Here is a 14,939-nt window from a genome sequence, read left to right as displayed (position 1 = left end):
TTCAATTTATATGTAGCACCACTGGCCAGACTCATTCGATCTTTCGGCTTTCTTGCCACCTCCTATGCGGATGATACTCAATGTGAGATCAACAGATGGCTGGGCCTGAACTGGCTTAAGACGGAAAGGTGACAAAACAGAGATCTTGCTTTTTGGCTCAAGTAGGGACCTGTGGAGCCCATGCTGGTGGACATCAAATGATCTGAAAAGCAACCACTTTTACGTTTATGCACAGGGGACACAACACTCTTTCTAAAGGTTCTACGGTGATCCATCATTATTAATGGGGAATACCAAGAGCTGTTGATGTGTGCTTACACCTATTTCAGAATTTTAAGGAAACCTGCATCACCCCTTGCTACGTTCCAAGTGTGACTGCAGCAACAGTGGACATCATGTTTTATACTGCTGTAGTTTAATGGAATGCAAGAACACAAACAGGGGACAACGAAAAGTGTCAAGACACTGACAACATGATATAAATACCTTCTTACACAAGTTCAGAGATGTTGCTCATAAGACAGCCTATTATACTGTAGACAGTCTTAAATTAGGTCATTTAGTAAATTAATTCTTCTTTTGTATTCAATGAAAGCCATCTGAGCTGATGCATGCACTCAAAAGCATACCAGGAAGAACACCTTTTTAAATGTTTCAAACATTACTCTGTAAGATAATGAACCAAATAAATAAATCAGCAGACAAAAAACACATTGGAAAAGAGCGGTAGTATAAAAAATAAAAATACTCAAGATCTTCGCCCAGTCCACTCGATTGCACAATAGTGGGACTGTGTAAGAAGATTATGATTCACCAAGTGGCATTGTTTTTGCTATAGCATGAGCAAAATCCTGCACAAGTGTTCGAATATCAATCTCCTGCGCAATGTGATTCTCAATGGCAATCATAGCCAGACCCAAAACCTGTTCTTGGGCCATTGATGAGTGCAGGTAATTTTTAATGCTTTTCAACTTTGAAAGACTTTTCCCTCCTGGAGCAACAGTGATTGGCAGTGTCAATAAGATGCGAAGTGCAATAGCAACGTTGGGAGCAAAACCAATCCTGGCCACATATGCCAAAACCTCAATGGGCATCATTTTAGGTTTCACAATGGGTGCTAATATTGTGAGCTCTTCACATAGCTGCACACCATCCAGATCGGAAACTTTAGAATTCACATCTGTCAAAAGATGCTGCAGATCCATACACCGCTTTCGTAGATCCTGGTTTGGCATGCCATTAAGTTTTTCAATGTTATACAAAAACTGAAAGTAGCTACTGTGAAGCTGAATCTGCCTGAACCTTTCACTAACAGTCTTAATAGCAACATCCAAGACCATGTAGAAAACCCCAAGCTTAAACTGCTCTTCAGGATCTTCAGTAAGATCAGTGTATCTATGATTGAAGAACTGTGCCTTTCTTTTCATTTGGTGCCCTACCGTGACTTCAGTGAAGACTGGGTCAATTTCTATTTCTGATGCCAACTGTCGTGCTTCGTTCAGAACCTTCTCAAAGCCTTCATCTGATCTATATCCTACCAAAAACTGTTTTCTTTCTTTTAAAAGGTCAATGACTTCTGGCAGGCACCTTGTTTGACTTTGCAGAAGCTCGCTGGCAGCATTAATGCACTGTAGGATGTTGAACCAAATTACAATGAAACAAAGAAATTTAAAGTTGTAAATCTCTTCTGCCAAAGATGCAGCCTCGCTTCTTGAAGCAGCTGCAAAGGTCCAATCATCTGCAATTTCAAGTAAAGTTTCATTAATGTCTCCTATATGAAACCTAAAAATTCGAACAGCGTCTATTCTGCTTGCCCATCTGGTGTCAGGCAAAGGCTTTGCTGTCAGTTCGCTGACGTGTTTCTTTAAAACATCCCACCGGTTTTTGGAGCCGGATATAAACGCATATATTTTTTGCATGACACCAAAATAAATTGCCGCATCCCAACCAGTCATTACGGCGTCACTGACTACAACATTTAAAGAATGAGCACTACATGGAACACAGAGAGCCCGTGAGTTTAAATCTAGGATCTTTTTCTGAACCCCTGAATGCTTAGCCTTTATATCAGACCGGAAGTCATAACACTGCCCTCTCATATCACTGAGTGGGATCTCCAGCTTCTTAAGCTCTGACAAAACTGCCTCTGTCATACCTTCTCCAGTTGAACGACGAAGAGGGATGAACCCAAGAAATCTTTCTTCGATTGTGACTTCTGGATCTTCATACAGTGAATCACCGTGCTTGATAGCTACAAATCTAATAGTGGCAGTCAGCTGCTCAACAAGAGCACTATTCGTAGTGCAGTCGAAAATAATAGAATAGTATTTGGCATCCTTCAACAACTGCTGAAGACGCTTTGAAATTTCCTTTGCAATCAGACCAACCAGTTCATTCTGAATACCCTTTCCTAGGTAATAATTGTGCATTTCTTTATTTTGTATTTTTCTCAAGTGTTCCTGCATGCTGGAATCAAATTTTGACAACATTTCCACAAGATGCAAATAATTATCACTGTTACTGTAGGAAGCATAATGGCCGTCTCCGAAAGTCAGACACTGTTGTCCAAGATACAGGACTATAGCTGCAAGGCGTAAAAGAACGTTTTGCCAGTGTTTCGTTTCTGTTACTAATAGAGTCTGGTATACTGGACCTATAGATTTCCCAGCTCCAAGACTTACCAAAGATTCATTCCAGGCCAGCATTGCAGCAATATGAGACTTTGACATTTCATGTATGCTTAGATTCTGTGATGTATTTTTCCAGTCATTATAACCACCACTTGTCAGACTCATATCTAACTTTGTAAATAGCTTGCAACAAAAACAAAAAATTCTGTTAAGCTTTGAAGAGTAAACTAGCCAATTTCTGTGGGCCTTTTCACCATTTTTAAATCGTCGTCTGTAATGAACAGCTGTAAACCGACGGTTAGATGCGTCTTTTGGGAACAGAAAGTTAGTTCTAGGTTTTGCAGGGCCGTTTAAGACAATGATTTCCCGCAGTGAGCTACATATAACAGGTGGCCAGTCAGCTGGTTCTGAGACGTCCAAGATGGCTGCTGTAGGCTCACTCTCTGGTGTTGATGGAAGAGGCGACTTTGGGGAGTTCACTCCATCATCATTGTCTCTGAAATCACTGTCTGACTGTTCATATACAGATACTTGGTCGTGCAAAATGGTTGATGTAGAAGCCTCTTCACAGTCTGCTTTTGATGCAGAAGCCTGCACACATACAAATGTGGATGCAAAATGGTGGTCATCATCATCTGTGTGTATATCTGTGTCATCGCCTTCAGAATCCGATTCACTGAAATTGAGCATTAAGCGTTTGCTCAACATTCCAGCTATTCTCGTAGTGTCCGCTTCACTAAGCAGCCTTTTTTTCTTGAAACCTGCACCAGTCAGTTTATTTCGTTCTGGCGGTTCTGACATTTTGTAAAATTAATTCATCCCGTGTAGCAGCACCTGAAAACAACAAAAACACAGCATTACTATTGCAGTTCAAGAATTTCACACTTTGTGACACCTCAGATGTCTTCTTTCTCAAGCCTGGTGCCTCTAAACTAAGACCCACACCAAACGCCACAGGCCAAGACCAGATTTTAACGCAGTGAAACAAGTGGAAGTGATTCAGAAACTTCAATAGAATTAAAATTTCAAATACATTTCCGACAACTCCATTGGTGTCACCTCTCTTCAGCACATTATTAATAATCTGGCTACTTGATTCCGAAGCTATTTAAATACTATATAACCTGCCTTTAGTTTGCATCTGATGCTTCTTCAGGGCAAGATTTAATTGATTCGACATGCTTGGTTGAACGGATAGTATTAAGGAGATTATAACGGAAATCATTAATGCACTATGTACTACCTATGTGATGATACAGAATGTGATTAGAGAGGCAAATGTATTCTATTATATAGTTAGTCCCTAAAATGTAGATAATCCGTGAAAATTAAATTTAAAGGGAAGTTAAGGTTAAAGGGGGGAGGGGGGTGTCATTAATGACTACAGCACTAAATGTAAAATTAAATTAGATTTTCACAGGTTACTCTAGTGCCTGCCTAACGTCCCTCTCTGCAATACTAATTTAGCCAGAATTACCACAATAGCCATCCATCTTATGTGAGGTGTGAAAGTGTGCGAATGAGAGACTGTGTAAATATGTTTAGCAGTGTATAAATGTGCATTATTGTTCAACGACTTAGCAGGCATGAAAATGAACAGAAATGGTAATTGAAGAACAGCTTTTTGTGAATTGCATTGTACTGGTATCTTGATAAAGCTTATGGCATTGAAGTCTGCGATTACTATGGTCATGGGGTGTTTTTGTAGATCTCAATCTTTGTAATTCAGTGTATGGCAGTATTTTATGTTTTGTATGGTAGTGGTACATGCTGTTGTCGTTTCCAATCGTATTTCTATCCATTTGTAGGCAATATAGGTAATTTGTTACACTTTATTTTGGGTGCCCATATGTTGGACATTGTCTTTAGTGTGCGACTGGAGTGGGAGTGGTTGGATGTTTTAATATACTCAGTGGTGGCAGAAGAAAATCTCAAGGGGAGTGGCGGGCCGGGAGGATAAAATAATAATGAAATAAAAAAATTAAAAAAAACACTTACCTTTGCTGCTGCCGCAGCCGCACCTCACACCTTTTCCGTCGATGGGGTTGGTGTCCCAGGAGTCCTTGGGACACCAGCACAGGCTCCCCGTGCAATCCTGGTGCTGCTCTCATACTATACTTAGCATAAGAGCAGCGTCAGGATTGGTCTCAGAGGCTTAGTCTGCAGCTCATACAGTGAATGGGAGACTGCAGTTTCACCGGGTTTGAGGAATCTAAGTGCGCATGTCAGTTAGGCCGGGTTAAGATGGCCAGCCAAACTTATATGCGCACTTAGGTGCACTCCATTCCCACTCCCATGGCCCGGCCTCGCCCCTCCCTGCACATGCTGGCTGAGCCAGCAGCTGAAAAATAAAACAATAGTAAAATATTGTTTTACTTTTCAGCTGCTGGCTCAGCCAGTGGAGGAGGACCACCCCTGAATATACTCCTTGAATGCCAGTGCTTTTTAAATATATTTTATGAGTTTCTCTGTTACAGCTTCAGGTGTAAGCATTTTATCATCTACCCCCAGCAGGTCAAATTCGGTTTTCTTTGCATTCTGCCTCAGTGCACAGTACATAGCGCAGTATGCCAATGTTTGACTATACTTTGTGTATTGTGCTATGGTGTTTTAAAATAATATTTTTTTTCAAATATAGGATCCATCATTGTGTAATCATTAAAGATACAAATCATAATACTGTAGACTAAAATTAGTGTTATTTTGCACATGACAATTTGTTTGATATTTGTGATGGGGTGGTAGATGAGGCGATGTTAACTTAAACTAATGACTTAAAGTTTTATGCTGTAGGCCTTATTAAGCACCATCAACCTTGCATTAAACTTTATTTTTATGGAATGTTATTATATAGTAAGTATTTACAGCGTTTATAATGGAAATTAAGCAGTTGAAAAACCAGCAGCATTTTCCAAGACAAGTTTAAAATCACTTAAAGTATCAAATAACAGATTACACTGTTTCAAAACAGATACAACAGCACAAAAGACTTTCAGGTGTCTCAGGTATGGGTAAATTCAGAAGCAGAGGCCCTCATGTGTCATCATTGGGTATGCTCCACGTCAGACTGGCCCTGCAATGTCTGACGGGACCCTTATCAGGGCCTCTTTGCCAGAATTTCAAGAAAAGACAGAGTTGAAGAAAAGGCTGGAGAGAAAAGAAAATGTTAAAATTGGCTCTGACACTCCCGGATGAACCAATTTTATTAGGATAAGGGAGTTTTGGTCAAGATTAAAAACAAGACTAGAGTTATGGAGGTAATGGTCCTTTACTCTAAGAAACGAGCGGCCCTAAAAGTATTTACTTATTCCACTTTGGTAAATCAACATGTTTCGCACCTTGCTACGTCCATACGGATCAACTAGTGCTTCATCAGGACTAGAAAAATTCTTCTCCAGACGTTGTAAATTTTTTTTTTTTGACATTAGATGCTAAATTTTATGAAAAGATACATAACCGTGAGATTCTACTCACACTAGTTCACATTGATTTGCAGAAGGACTGAGCCATACCATCCTAAACTTAAGTCAGGTTTCAATAGGAAGTGCAGACTCACAATAACTCTGTGTTTGAAGAACCTCCAGGACCGCATTAGATCAGATCCGGGTGCTGCCTTCCTGCGAACTCTAAATGAAATTTAAAAAAAATCCTGAATTATATATTTTTTGCTTGGGTAAGGATGGGGGGGCTCAGGAATGCTGTGTGTCTACACCCTGCTACATTGTAGGCCTTAGCAGGGCTAGCAGGCCTGTGGCTGCAGCAAGCCTCCTACTCGACCACTTAGAAAGCTGGGAGGGCTGGTGCCAAAGCAAGGAATCTGTGCTTGAGCTTTGCATGGTTGGCCTTAAGTATAGCAGTTTGATACAACTGGATGAGTGTGGCTCTATGCCGTTCCGTAGCACAAGACATTGCCTCTGACGGCTCCATGTGGCCCTGGCCCACCGTCATCGATGGTCCCATGATGTAGCACTACTGTTTATCGATTTTGAAAAGGCTTCCTATACAGTGGACTGGGGCTATCTTCAATCAGTGCTGTCCCGGCTGGCTTGAGACCTAGATTTTGGGGCATGGTAAGTGCCATTTATTCCAATCCCATGGCTCGCTTCTATATTAACAGGGTCCTTTCTGTACCTTTTCCAATAGAACGAGGGACTAGGCAGGGCTGTCCCCTTTCCCCACTCCTCTTCGTGTTGGCAGCTGAACCACTGGCCCAACTAGTCCGTACAGCCGCTCAATTTATGGGATGGAACTAGGGATATGGCCATGAAGACCCCCATAGCTCTATATGCAGAAGATGTCAGTCTATATCTTGTGAACCCACCAATATATGGTCCCCAATGTCTCCAACTGCTGAAATGCTTCGAGGCAGCCTTGGGTCTTAGGATGAACCCCTCCAAGTCAGTATTGGTTCCCTTAGCCCCATCTAGGGACTGTTTTGACTGGCAGACGAATATTCCCATTTGTCGGCTCAGCTTCAAATATTTGAGCATCTAGGTCACTCTACACAGGCAGTTCACCTGGACATTCAATCTCCAGTCTTTAGTCCGTAATGCAATAGGGCGAATCGCTCTATACAAGTCCCTATACATCTTTCAGAACTTACTGCTCCACCTACCCAGGTCGTGGTTTTGCGATTTGGAGGGCACTGCAAGAACATTTCTGTAGCATGGGTCCCGAACACTTCTTGCCCTCCCGTACTGTCAACGAGGTCCTTATGACGGGGGCCTGTGAATGAACAATCTTTATCCATGCTACTTGGCTTCCCACCTTTTTGTTATTCACAATTGGTTTAATGGGGGGTGGTCCGACCCTGCTTACAGACTAGAATTCTCATTATTGGGTTTTCCACGCTTCCAGAATCTGCTTTATGGCTTCCTGGTCCCTAACTCCATGCGTCAGGTAACTAGAGTGGTGTGCCTAGCCTGGCGGGTGGTGCTTTGGCGCCTGCAGTGGGACTCCAAACTCACCCAACAGATCCATCTTTGGCACAGCACCTGTTGAAGGAGGAGGCAACGCTTCAAGGTTTTAAGGCATGGGACCTTATTGGCATCAAACAGCTAAGAGATATCTGGTGCAGGACCTTCAAGACCCATATACCCTTGCAAAAACCCAATTTTATTAATATCTCCAAATTCGGCATGCTCTCCACACTCATGTTCGGACATCCGAAATTCTACAGGAATTTAGTCCTCTAGAAGTCATACTCCTTTTGGGGAGCCTTGGACACGGAGGATTCTCACAGATCTTCTGTACTTTGATAATCAACCCACCCGACACTCTGCAACATCTCCGATCCCAGTGGGAGGGTTGGATAGGTCCCACGGATGATGAGGATTGGAGAGACACCCTGAAGGCCCCTCAAGAACTTACTATTTCCTCTTGATTGCGACTGGTCCAAACTCATTATCTCTATTTTGCCTACCTCTGTCTGATCCGAATGTACCAAGCGGGCCTCTGCCCGCATCCCTCCTGCCCCCAATGTAGGCTTGAGCAGGAAGATTTTTAACCATATGGTATGGTCTTGTTCTGTGGTGACGACCTATTGGAAGAGAGTGATCCAAGACTTAGCAGATGCTCTTGGGTGAGAGGTTTCTCTTTTCTCTTTCACCCTTGTTGATACTGCTTGGGATATTTGAAGGATCTGGGGTACAATGGCTGAGTGATCGTTCCTGGCAACAGACCTCGTAGATGCTAAACAACACACTGCTGCAAGTTGGATGTCCCCTGCTCCCCCTAACCTGTTGAGACAGAGGCAAGGGGTGGATTGGTGTGAGTAGCAGGAGCAAATGGTCTACGAGGTCAGGGGATGCCCACATAAACATGGGCGGCTTTGATGGAAGTGGTCGGGTACGGTTGTTTGAGAGCACACCAGGGATGGAATCGTTGACAATGTAGATTACATTTCTGCAGTTTTAAGAGTTAGTGACTTGTACAATCGCAGCCTCTTCTTTAGTGATCTGATATATGTGTCAATTGTGCATCTTTGCCACTTGTGGTTGTTTAAAATCAATAAAATCGGTTTAGCAAAAAAAAAACAAAAAAAAAAAAAAGTATAGCAGTGTTGAAACTGGCTGGTGCTTTTGTAAATCCTGTCACCCCTGAAGGCTTCACAAAAGCCATAAGGGCTGGTGCCAAAACCGCTAGTCCATGTAGGGAGTCTTGCAGGGCATTATGGAGACTGACAAGGTTAGGGCGGAGAATCACTGTATAGCCGCTTATTTCATCAGCTATATTTTCCTCTGGTGTGTTATTTCTTTACCACCTCTATTGCAAGTTAAACGCAATATACAAGGCCACGGGGAAGTATGTGGGGAACAAGGCTTATGACATGCAATAACACTTCTCTATGTGAAAACAGCAGTGAGATGGAATTAGAATAGTGTTCGTGGAAATGGTTGAATGAACTGGAAAGGTTTGTGTAGGGGTGGAACGCAATGGGATCTCTTTATTCCTTCTTTGTAAACATTACAAATTGCAACAGAAGAAATTAAACACAATAAACATTTCAGAAAGTTTGAAAGAATTGCATTTGATTTGTTACTTACAGACTGTACATTTCCAAACATGCCCATGATATTCCTATGGTTTTTATTTACAATGATCTCTATAAATGTCCTGAAGAAAAAAAAAAAAAAAAAAAGGATGCCTGCATTTAAGAAAAAAAAAAAAAAAAAAATCAAGACTTGGGATAACTCACTTTCCAGCGGAAAAAGGCTAACCAAGATTTGTATAACTGATTTCAAAAACCACTGAATCAGCCACTTGGCACTTGTATCATGAAAGAATAATACAGCCACTTAGAGGGCTTAAAAACCGAGGTCTCCTACCAAATAAAGTATTTCGCAAGAATATAAAGTGCACAAAATATTAAAGAAATATGAAGGTTATAATGCAAACTTGGACATCACAAAAAGTACCTGAAGAGTGGGACTCTATGTAGAGAACCACTAGAACAGACGTTGATGTAACAGATAAATCTAAAGCCGAAATCTAAAATTTGCTTCCGATACTCCCATATTGAATAAATCATGGGAAAAAAACTGAATGAAATTGGACAAGCACTATATCAGCCATACCAACTTAATACCAATTCTTCATTGAACAAAGGTCTTTATAGTCTCCCAAAAGTTGACACACAGCTGTACTTATACTACTACTACTACTACTACTGCCTCAAAACGCTACACACTCACAGACACCTTGAAATATCTTCTCTTCTATTGACTAATGTTCGTTCAATCCTGGTACCACATGATAGCTACAGCTAAACAATTGCTACAGATTAGCATTGTTGGCACAGGAAAGTCCCAATGATGTTAAACGGGCATGTACTCCTGCAATGAGTGCCTGAATGCAAATGAAACTGGTCTCTTGACTTATTTTGACTAAGGGGTCAAACTTATCTAGCCTGAGTGCAGAAGCCAATGCTTGTCCACAACAATCTGCAGTTGATGAACCATCCTGAACTGGCGCACCAAGAGTATCCTCATAATAGACAGTGTCCTAAGCATACCACTTAAAGTTCCACAGTACCATGTATTACAATTTGTAGCATGACCAGACCCTTTTCTCTGTGCCAGTGAGACTATGGCCTAAAGAACGCTCTTGTGTAAATTTCAGCTGTTGTGTGAGGCCCAAAGTCTTGCACTCACTTTCCATGTGAATATCAAGTGTGTAATGTGTGTACAGTAAGCCTGTGTTACATGTAAGGTAGTAAAACTCGAGTCTTGGTACTGAAACTAATAGGATACATTTGGTATGCCCCTAGTTTAGCATTGCATAAGATGAAGTATGAGGATACATTCAACACAGAGGAATTATGTTTGCTGCAGTTCTGTGGCTGGAGATCCAGATAGTGAATTGAAATCCCATAAGAACTTTGCTAGCAAGGCACTGCTTATTACTTCTTTCTGACCACTGCCATTTGTTAGATGGCTGGGGTGTGTGGTAGGACTGCAGTTTCTGTGGTTCAAGATGAGGTTTCTAGACAGAACCTGCCCTTTTCTCCGTCACTGATAATGGTTTTAGAAAGGCTGATGACAGCTAGCTGCAGAGAACTCACACTTCTGTGTCCATGTTTTGAGTTCTCCTTGCTTGGAGCCAGTTCAGTTGCTAACTACTGTGAGAGCCATTACTTTACACAAGGGCTGTGTCTGGAGCGCGGCCAGAAGGGGACACATGAAAGAGAAGCAATCCAACCAGTTTCTGAAGTACGAGACGTACGCCTCTTGTTTGGAAAAATGTTCATAAACAGAGGATCCAAATCACCCACCTTCTTCCAGCTCCAGATTCTCCATGACTAACTAAGGAACTGCTTCGAGGAGTACCTAAAGAACTACTGCGTGACTAGGGCTGGTGTCTCCTTAGCAGCCAGTCTCCCAGAGGTGAGGGAAATCACCTTAAGTCTTCTTCTGGAGAAATGGAGGGTTTGCCTTGTTGCTAGAAGCCTGCCTCGCTGAAAGAGGGCAAGAGTGTGCCTTGTCCTGAGGGAAAAGAGACTGTTCAGGAGGAGAAGCCAATTGTTTACCCAGCACAAGGAACACCCAGAGAAAGCGGACTACACTAGCGAGGGAAGCCAGGAGCAACCAGAGAGCGGTCTACTGGTCGCTCTGTGCGGTTTCTGCCGAGAACTACTTCAGAGACTTCACAAGCACAAGTCCCAACAGGCTTGCTGGCAGCTACTGTGGGCTGCATGCAGATCCTACCGTTGCCCATGCCACAGAGGAAGAAGTTGCATACCTGCTGAAGTTCAGTCTGGTTGGCCCAGAGGCCACAACTGCCTTGTTGTAGGACCCATCTGCACTTGGCCATGAGAGCCACAAATGCTGAAGATGCAGGGACGCTATGTCAGTTCCTAAAATATTGAACTTGTCTGCCAATTCCTGTTCCAAGGGGCGTAATTTGAACTTGACAGCATTACCAATATAGATCCAGGACAATTTGCATATATCACTATCTTATGACCGTCTTTTCCATTTTCTTTACAACTTCTCTTTAGGTTCAAATTAGCTACTGACATACCGAATTAGGGCTAAATTCGGAAGATTGGTTTACTGTATGACTCCTCAAATGTGGGCCACACACATTTACATAAAGTTCACATACATGTTTTTGGAAATTTGATGAAGATGTCTCATACGTGGCAAACATTCTATAAAATGCCTTTTCTATTGTGCATTCACCCTAATTATAACTAGAATTGCTATTAAGAATTGAAAGGAAGGATGGATTAAAGACAGCTGGAAAATGCTTAACAAGTCTAATATCGCGACCCAAGAAGAGTAACATTAGCTCTCAATTTGCAGAACTAGCTTTGCAACTGCCCAAAAGAAAGACAAACAGTAATGACCTAGATCTCCCATATGTGCCACAATATTACATGGGCCATTCTTCACCCAGTTTTATGACTGGCTTCATTCACTTGGTGGGCATCCTGCCAACTCTGGTTTTCCTCATGGGATAACTGATAACCTTTTACCTTGGAGAATTGATTTACTAGTCTGCTACGACTACAGCAGGGTCCAATTTGTCTTCTCTTGTCCACCAGGAACATACATGCCAACATTCCCGATTAAGGCAGTAGACTATTGATTTCAAGGCTAGTCTCTTCCCTCCAGATTCCTGCATGTAAAAACCGTATTTCTTTGCGGGTTCCAGCTCACAGGGCCTTGCTTGTGTAACTCAGAGTAGGCACTGCCAGTAACTGCTCCTGCAGGACAGAGTACAGCACTTGCAATTCACTCGTTCTGCCTGCCATTGTGCTTTCTCTGTGCTCCTGACAGGTAAGGAAAAAACAACCCATACATTTGTGTACCCAATATCCAATCCTGCAGCAGCAGTCTTAAAAAGCCCATACATAAGCGTAACCCAACTCAGCCCGAATAGAAGTCAATGGGGGAAAATACATTCTCCTGATTTTTGTCTAGAAATGTCCCACCTTTCTCTTCTAAAATATTGCCAAGTATGCAGGAGCGCTGAGCAGACCTCAAATAATCAAATTAATTTTACCAGACCCGCGTGTCTATTGACTTGTGTAATCTACTCGACCTAACTGTAAAGTGCCTGTCCCATACAACGGTCTTAAACTGTGCGATAAAAGGCAAACATTTTACTTAATGTGTTGTCTTCTTCTCATTATCATATAAGAGACTACCTTCAAATACGCAAGAGTTCAGTAAGAGTGCTGTGCAAAAAAACGTTTCTTCAACTTAACAGACTAAGCTTGTGCTCCTTGTTTAATAAGAATCTAACCAAAATAAAAGATGCCCATGAGCCCCAACTTGCCTCTTTGCTCACTAATAGCTTTGTCATATTGGCGAGAGAAGGAATGTTTCTAAGTTCACGTTTAAAAACTCACTTTTAATTAATACATTACCAATGTAGTAGTTCAGTGTCATTTATAGACAGCACTGTTTACATTGAAATGGCCACAAACTTTCCTTTTGGCATATAGTTTTACTGATAAAACTATGTAGTGTAATGTGTGGAAATCTGGCTTGATAAAATATTTATCATTTACACATCACCAATCTGTGCTTCCACCAGACCTCAGAATTGCAAAACATGCTTTTCTGAGTGCAGATATATTTATAAATGTTTCTATAGTTCATTTACCAGCTACTTAAATGTTGTGTTATAAGCATCAATCTCTAGGATAAAATAAGCAGTAGTTTGTAAGGGGATATAAGCTGATTTTTGGCCTCTGTCTTTGAACACAGAGCAAATGCGACAAGATAAAAGCAAGAATTCAAGGCATCCTTATTGCTCACTCACTTTCTGAATGATCAAGACATCTGTTCTTTGCTAGCATGAGCTCTCTTGCCAGAAAGGGCTGGTAGGCCCTAAAAATAGCTTGCCCAGATAAAATCGGACTCTCTTTAGGGAGCGGGCTAGTAGACGTTTCAAGGTTTGGAGGGATTCTTCACTTATCCTCCATGCATACTTGATCATGTTTTCGATTAGTTCATGTATAATTGGATCTATTTTTCTACTGTGGATAACAGCAGAATCCTCTGATTTATTTAGCATTATCCTTATAACTAAGTTGATAGTAAACCACTGTTTGTTATAAACTATTACCCCTGGTTCTTTTTCTAGCAGATTGGTCGCACTCTTGTTTTTCTTTTTGGACATTACAATTTGACTGTCTAAAGTACGGAAGTGGGCAGATTTGGAAAACACGACCCTGCACATAAAAAGGCAAAGGGGTGGATCTGGAGCAGATATGACCCAGTTCTGGGACAAAATTCTGGCAGTACTAGCTAGGAGGAAAAATGATGCTATGCTCCCATTTATGAATAGGTTTAACTGAGCAAATGCGTATGAAAAGGCTTGTGGAGTAATAGAAATGTTAAAGGTGCAGCTTAGATACATAATGGGCAAGTCACTAAATAGGTTTGTATGACTGTACTAAGATATATTTCAAAGAATGAGTTGTAGGGTACTAGCCCTTACGAAAATGTTGAGCAATCACTTGTATTAACTGTATTAATGAAGGTAATGCTATAAATATGTCATTTCCTTACATACATCAGATCACAGGTGGTATGGAAACATTTCAGACCAGCAAACTTTTAATTCAAGGATTGTTATGCTACAAAGGAACAGAAATGATAATGGTGATGATTATATATATCTGGGATAATTCAATGTAATATCTGGCTATATGATTCAAATTTTTGGATATATATAAACTGGCAGAAGTGAATGCTGCAGTACACCATAAGAGTTGCCATACAGTACAGCAAACACGTAATATACCCAAAGGTGAGTTCCTGAGACAAAAGAAATTGTAGTTGCCCAAAGATTTACCAACAACAAATGGAAGAATCAGCAACACAATTTCAGAAAAGAGGATACTGCAAAGACAACATAAAAAGGAACAAAGGCAGTAAATAAAGCAGGCAGCAATACTCCATTCATTCAATAGAGAAATCAAGCAAAAACGTCTCAAATGATTTATAAGAAAACTCAATACATTCAAAAAGTACATTGTAGTTTCATCCAACAGAGTGCCGTATTCCCTGACCATTAAATGCTCATCTGCAACCTACAGAAGTTCAACTACCATAAGACTTGTACTGTGCCCATTGGAACTCATGGACAAAAGAACAGTGATCATAGGGTATTTTCCAAAAACAATCAGCTTCTTCACTTTTTCAATTTGACAGAGAGGAAGATCTAAAGGCCATGCACAGAGGCGGCTGCCCACCTGCAACAGGTTGGGTGCGGGGTGCGTGTGTGCGTGTGTCCCCCATTCTGGGAGACCTGATATGGTGGACGGTTCTGGACAATCTCCTCCAGAGGGTG

At 41.5% G+C, this 14,939-nt stretch overlaps 1 protein-coding gene across 5 annotated transcripts in view; it reads right to left on the bottom strand.

Annotated features, from left to right (window-relative positions):
- Positions 1 to 398: 398 nt before the first annotated feature.
- The window catches only part of LOC138245921 (zinc finger MYM-type protein 1-like), a 69,005-nt gene continuing 54,464 nt past the window's right edge, over positions 399 to 14,939 (bottom strand). For all 5 annotated transcript variants that reach the window (XM_069199987.1, XM_069199985.1, XM_069199983.1 and 2 more), the window contains one exon: positions 399 to 3,464. In XM_069199987.1, the coding sequence (XP_069056088.1) occupies positions 804 to 3,431 (2,628 nt within the window). In that variant the 5' untranslated portion in view covers positions 3,432 to 3,464 and the 3' untranslated portion in view covers positions 399 to 803. The remainder of the gene's footprint in view (positions 3,465 to 14,939) is intronic.

Source organism: Pleurodeles waltl, chromosome 7, assembly GCF_031143425.1.
Source record: "Pleurodeles waltl isolate 20211129_DDA chromosome 7, aPleWal1.hap1.20221129, whole genome shotgun sequence".
NCBI classification, from domain to species: Eukaryota; Metazoa; Chordata; class Amphibia; order Caudata; family Salamandridae; genus Pleurodeles; species Pleurodeles waltl.
Note: the sequence above shows the minus strand (reverse complement) of the source record. Positions and strands in the feature narration are given on the sequence as shown.